Genomic DNA, 7,105 nt, shown 5'->3' on the forward strand with positions numbered 1-7,105 from the left:
AACATCCCTACCTTAGATCTCAGTAGATGGTTTTTGGAAAGCTTAAGCTTCTGCATAAATAATTAAGCACTTAATGGATTAGATGTATTTGCACAAAAAATAAAGCGTGTCGTTTAAGGATTCATCGTGACTATTTTGTCGCTTAGTGGATGTGGTGCATCTAGTGTAAGGTGGGCGCATCCAACCCTTTACCGTTAACCGTTGACTTTTTTTTTTGATAAATTTGACTTTTGGTTAAACTTTGATAGATTTGAGTAATATATATACCAGGGTTTGGCCTATGTTTGGTATGAAGTGGTTCGTGCTAGACGTTTCTTTGTGTAGACTTTTGTGGAGTTGTGACTTATTAATTTAGGTGAGTTTTCTCACTATATTATAGAGGTAATAGTATTGTTAGAGTACACTGTATGCTTAGACTAGTATAGTGTTTTGTATGTTGATTGATAGTCGTATTATATGTTCTTATGGCTAGCATGCAATATGGATTTAACCTGTTGAGCACGCCTTTTGTCATTAGTAGGACTTTTAGTTTTAATTAGAGACTAATTGTCCATGTTTCCTTTCGAACATCTTGAAGAACGTCATTCGGTAGAAGTATGTTCATAAATTGGTGATGACCCCTTCAAGTCTTGCATCTCTTTTTTGTCATTCAACCACTATGAAAGCATCTTATCAATTTTACTTGCCTTAAAAGGATCTTGTGTTTTTGTCAAGTAAAGTGATATTGTAGTTTGTTGATGACATGGTTGGTAAACAATCTTTGATGAATCACTAACCATCGTGGAAGCTATAATACCAATTATTGGCAAATCAACAACAATGATCTTTGTAGCTAAACGAATACTACACCATGTTATAAGTCGTTAATCTTCAAGATCGAACGTTAAGTTAAACATTAAGGTAATATTTCAAACGGATCGATCATCTATTTGAATAACCAAGAACAAGGTAACGCAAGAAATAAGAAGAAAGATAAATAACATCAATTCTTTTACGTTGAAAAAAAAAACCATGGATAGAGATGACAAAAATATATTTTGAGGTTACATGTTTTCTATATAAAAATTTGTAGATAACAAAAAAAAAAAAAAAAAAAAAAAAAAAAAAAAGCCTAGTCCTTTATCTATAGACATGGTTTAACATTTAGATACGAATAATGCTAAAAGTTAGAAGTTAGAAGCTCCTAAAAAATGTGTGACGAACACACCTAAAGTTTTTTTTTCTTATAGGAAAACTCCTCTTCATTAAGTAAAGTAATTAAATAAATATTTATCATTAAGTAAAATAGATAATTTCCAACTACACAGTCTTTCAACATACATTTAAAAGTTTCATATAAAACTATATTTTTATTCTGTTATATTATCAACAATATATTTAATCATTTGGTTGTCCATCAAGGATTAAGCATATGCGAACACATGGGAAAAATAGAATAAGATGTGGATAAGTGACTAAGGATAGGTGAGTAAGTCATTAGAATTATGCTTTTCGTTTAGTTTTTATTATACATGATACATGATACATGATACATTTATCCGAACGAACAGAACGATCATTTATGGGAAAGCCACGTACAACCACACCAAAATAATAACAACTCAGCGGAAACACTACTATAATAAATATCGGTTTTGTTACATTAAACATAACATGAGCTTGAAGTATCACATGGTGGGGCTCTTCATTTAGCTGTAACCACTAAAGTCAATATAGGAAGTGATCAAATCTCTGCCCACTTGCAATTGCTTACTTATCAATAATCTTCAAATCACTTCATTCTTTGTTCTTGCACTAAGTGTGTATGTGTTGTCGGGTTAATCGGTTTTGGTATAGGAAAGTTGTCTTTTATTAATTCTTAGTTTTAGATTAGGAGTCAAAGTCTTTTATTTTATTGTTTTAGCAGTTTGAGTAAGTTTCAATTTCTTCTAGTATAAAATAGGTATCAAGGGTCATTAGTTTTATTTTCAATTTAAGTACTTACGTTTTAATAAAAACTTTGTGTGCAAGTCAATAACTTCTTCATCTATTTTATTCTTTGTTTCGTGTCTCCTTTATACACTAAAAATTTTTCTAGTTTATTTTTTTACACTTGGTATCAGAGCGCAATTTCGTTGAAGGGGGTGCGATTTGAGGTTGATTGGAAGCAACCCCGGTTTCTTTTAATCGGGCTTGTGAGAAACTAACCGGAAGCGCGAAGTAAACGAACGAGAAGACGTCAAAGCGGGTGGCTTTGATTCGGTTTGTTTTGCGGGTGACGGAAGACGGTAAAGGTGGTCGTGACCTTGTCTTGTTGTCCGGTGGAAGAGTGCTCTCGGAACAAGCTTGATTAAAGAAGTCGGGGTTAAGGAGAAAAGGATGTCGTTGGTTAAAGAAGGAGGTTCATTAACATATAAAGTTCCGGTTTTGACTCCAACGAATTATCTGGTGTGGGCGGTTAAAGTCAAGTCAATTATGGATGCACATGGCATATGGGAGATGGTCGAACCGAAGACGTCAGATAAAGCACCAGATCAAAAGAAGTCAAAACAAGCTCTTGCTTTTTTGTTTCAAGCGATATCCGAAGATATGGTGTTGCAAATGGCGAGTTACACCGACCCAAAGCAAGTGTAGGATGGGCTAAAAACACGGTATTTGGGAGTGGATCGGGTAAGAACGGCTCGACTTGCAACCTTAAAAGGGGAGCTTGAAAGTTTACGCATGAAAGAGGATGAAACGGTTGATGATTTTGTGATGAAATTATCCGGTATAGAGTCAAAAGTAAGGAGTCTTGGATATTAGCTTGAAGAAGGTGATGTGGTAAAAAGATTACTAAATTCGATGCCTAAGTCGTTTCTCCAAATCGTGGCTTCAATAGAGCAATGTTTCGAGTTGGATTCAATGTTATTCGATGAAGCGGTTGGTAGATTAAAGGCATACGAGGAGCGTATAAGAGGAACTGAGAAAGTAGAGAACACTCAAGGTGGGTTGTTGTTGTCTAGTGACGAAAAGTCACATGTTTGTAAGCATTGTGGCAATAAACGTTCAAATCGGGATGACTTTGGACATGGCCGGGGAAGAGGTTGGGGGTCCGGGAGAAATCGAGATGGTAATGAACGTGTCCGGGATAAAAGTCATATTAGATGTTACAAATGTGGTGAGCTTGGTCACTATAAAAACGAGTGTCCTAAATGGGAAAAAGAGGCGGGTCTAATCGAAGAGGAATCGACATTGTTTTGAACGAGTGGTTCGTATGACCAAACCGATTAAGATGGTGATTGTTGGTTAATCAGTTTTGGTATAGGAAAATTGTCTTTTATTAATTCCCAGTTTTAGATTTGGAGTCAATGTCTTTTATTTTATTGTTTTAGCAGTTTGAGTAGGTTTCAATTTCTTATAGGATAAAATAGGTGTTAAGAATCATTAGTTTTATTTTCAATTTAAGTACTTACGTTTTAATAAAAACTTTGTGTGCAAATCAATAACTTCTTCATCTATTTTATTGTCTCCTTTGTACACTAAAATTTTTTTCTAGTTTATTTTTTTACACGTGTGACATATAATTCGCATTATAGTAAAAATACTTCTTCCTTCAATTCTTCACCATAAACCCAACACACATGACTCCAGTTCCGTATGTCGGAAACCTGTCATTAAAGATCTGTTGGAAATTGATCGATATATAGTGATAATTTTGTCACTAATTCTGTCCGAACAAACATGTTTTAGCGTTTACCAACAAAAAGGTTTTCTGTCACCGTTTCTGACAAATTCCGATGGTTTGTGGTTTTGGTAATTTAAATTTTATTTTCAGGTGATTAACGTTAGCTATCTTGTATAAATTCGACCCAGTCGATCCACATCAAATAAACTTTGGCAATAGAACTCACAATGGAAGAAACGAGCTTTGCTCAAAGTATCATACATATATATAATCATCGATAAGAAATATGAAGACCAATACACCGGACTAAAAGAAAACAAAACGTAAAATTAATAAAGAATATTTAAAGTTTTAATTGTCAATTCTGATCAAACCACCAATCCTGCTGTATACTTGACTCCCGTGGATGGCAACCATGCGTTTCCTAAAAGGAATTGTGCCACAGTGAAGTTGTTTGCCTGACTCGACTCATTAATGGCATGGAGTCCAGGCCATTTGACGCGACTTCCTAAGCCAGCGCCTGGACCATAGTTCATGTACTCTGCATAGTAAAGAGTATCCAAGGCAAAGTCACCATTCCATTCAAGCCACCCTTCAGGCCTAATGAGGCTACTCATGTACGATTGCATGAAGATAGTTCGTGAATACAGCTTCCATGGGCGTCCAAGGTATGTCGAAATACTGGAGTTAAGCAACTCAGGCTCTACAGATATATTGGAGAATTGTATAGCAAACCCTGAAGGCTGAGTTGGTTCCTTACGTCCCTGAGCTGTAATGGTGTTCTTTTGATTAGAAAGTCCCTTTCTCGCTAGAATCTGACAATTCTGGAACACCACAGCACCATCTCCAAAGATGAAGTCAACAGTGCCTGTGATTAAACATTCTCTGTAGAATTGGCGCATGGAGTGGGCGTACAGAGTGTCCTGGTAGCCGGTGATAGCACACCGGAAAACAACTGAAAGGTCGGAATCTGATCGAAATGCAACCGCTTGGTGCTTCTCAGGCCCTGCGGTGTTCTCAAATCTCATATCACGAGCTATAAATCCTTGCCCCTTTACAGCTGCGGACATGTAGTTAATTACGTAACATTCAACTAACATAGAATTATACTAACTTATTTACATAGCTGCTTAATTGTATACGTACCGAATGTAGCAGAACGATAAGTAGTCCAACCATCAATGAAACTGTGGTTACCGGTAATAACGGTGAGATCCTTTCCATCACCAATCATCATGATGTTCGTTTTTTTCTTACCGATCTCTACATATTCATGATATACTCCCTTCTTCACGTAAATCACATAGCGGCGGTTGTTATGATCCGGGACTGCATCGATGGCATCCATCACCTTCGTGAAGTTGCCGCTACCATCTGCCGCCACTACAGCATCAGCTTCTATGTTGCTGCCTTTGGCTTGGAGGAGCTTCCGGTCTTTTGCTTTAAGCCAGCCAGGAAAAACAGGGCCATCAACACCCCGCAGCTTCCTCCTCCCAGATGGAACCACATGATCGACGTTGGTTAATGGAACATCACGTATCATGCCGATGATATCACGGACTAACGACGTGACTTGTTGAAGACTACCGCCTATCACCGTCTTTACAAAGCTGTTTGTTCCCTCAAAGCCATCCATGCAGGTGTCTTGATTACCCAGTGCCCCACCAAGCCACGTCCTCATATCAGCACCCTTGTTACCGGTGCTGTTATAATATTTACCTTGAGTAAAAGTAAAAGAGAGAGATAGATGAATTAGTAAAACATTAACATCGCTATTAATTAATATATCTAAATGATGCAGACGGACACCAATCAATGAAATGATATCCGGTTTTGCTATATAAAATCAGAAACTTTAAAAAAGCTCACATGGCATGTTTTCTTTAATATACCCGTTTAGTTCCTTCCACTGGTGAACAACGAGTAAAATCATAATTACAATTATACACTTATCCAAATTTCGCAGTTTGAAATGATCAACAGAACTGAATAATACTGCTTTGAGCTGATTGTATAATGTTGGATCATTTCCACATAACGTGACATCACTAGTTACTAAGTAATTTGTTAGAGAAACGATCAAGGATATATACCAGTGGTGGGGTTCTGGGTAGTAGAGAGAGTCCAGGTGAGTTCATCTGCAGAGAAATCGAGGAGATCAAGGCAGTCAGCAATGGCATTAGAAACCCGGAAATCGCCACCAAAAGCACCACTGAATTTGGAGACGATGGAGATCACTTCTCGGACAGTTTGAATAGTAGATGTGACAGATCCCACGAAAGCAGATCCGGGAACTTTCAAGCACTCTGCGTCGACATATACACCCTCACTATAAGCAGCAAATGTGGGAGTAGGATAGCAAAGTGCAGAAACAAGTACTAACAAGACGACAAGTTTGGTCCCTCCGAAACAACGAAGAAGAGCCATGTACTTTGCAGGAGGAGAATTATAGGAAATATCGATACCCTTATTAGTTACAGGACGACGATAGATCAAACCACCTCCCAATTTAATAACTTGTATTATCCGAGTACCCGGTCTATGGCACAGGGGTGGGTGGGTGGGATGAAATTTAATAGGGTATGGGAGACAGGTGAGAGATATTTAATGCATGGAACATGAGATCGAAGATCGGAAAGAGTGTCACAATGTACGTACATGCTACTAGAGTCGGTGTTAAAAGGGCACCTTAGCTCCTCCGCCTGTGGAAGGATTCTTTGTAATGCTTGCCAGCCTATATGCTTTCCTTTTCCATCTTTAACCTCTTTCCCTTTCGTTAGTCTTGCCCACTAATCTTATTCTCTCTCTCTTTTCCAATTAAAGCTATGAAGCATAAATGTCAAAAATGTCAACCCAAGATTTACTTCTGTCCTCTATTATTATGTTGATCTTCGATTCGATTTATTTCGATAACAGTCGCCATCTTTTCCTCTCATGGGATTATGCACGGTGGTTTGATGCTGCTTTATGTTATCACTTGAGAAAGAAAAAGTTTCTACTTATTGCTTTATCATAACAATTACATGTTCGTTGATGTATGGGCATCTTTTTACTTTTAGTAATTTGAAACAACAGGCCATGTTCTGTGAAAAAAGATGTCACTGAGATAGCCTTTTCCTAAAAGAGAACTACAAATAAATGATAATGCACACAATTACTGATGAGTGTAGACGCATCATGAATAATTTAAGACACATAATTGACTGCACTGTAGGACAATGTTTCTCAATTAATTCAAGAAAATGTTGGCATTTAATCATACTTGAACCTATATATTTATATATATTTAAAGGATAATGATTTGATAGGGTGATATTTTTGAAATATACATATTTAGTTCTTTTTTTTCTTTTTTTTTTTGTAAAAAATAAACCTTTATAGTTTATTAATATGTACACATTAGGTTATTTTCACCGGATTCTACAGGTTTTGCTAACGTGGAAGAGTTTATTTTACAAAATA

The 7,105-nt window shown here is 36.9% G+C and overlaps 1 protein-coding gene across 1 annotated transcript; it reads right to left on the reverse strand.

The window, feature by feature from the left end:
• Positions 1–3,871: 3,871 nt before the first annotated feature.
• LOC145045141 (pectinesterase/pectinesterase inhibitor PPE8B-like) lies at positions 3,872–6,523 on the reverse strand. Its single transcript, XM_078993481.1, has 3 exons — positions 5,737–6,523; positions 4,790–5,362; positions 3,872–4,703 (listed from the first exon to the last, which is right to left on the reverse strand). The coding sequence occupies exons 1-3, from the start codon at positions 6,068–6,070 to the stop codon at positions 4,012–4,014; spliced, it is 1,599 nt and encodes a 532-aa protein (XP_078849607.1). The 5' UTR covers positions 6,071–6,523; the 3' UTR covers positions 3,872–4,011.
• Between the last annotated feature and the right edge of the window lie 582 nt (positions 6,524–7,105).

Source organism: Lactuca saligna, chromosome 5 (genome assembly GCF_052625555.1).
Source record: "Lactuca saligna cultivar CGN05327 chromosome 5, ASM5262555v1, whole genome shotgun sequence".
NCBI lineage: Eukaryota > Viridiplantae > Streptophyta > Magnoliopsida > Asterales > Asteraceae > Lactuca > Lactuca saligna.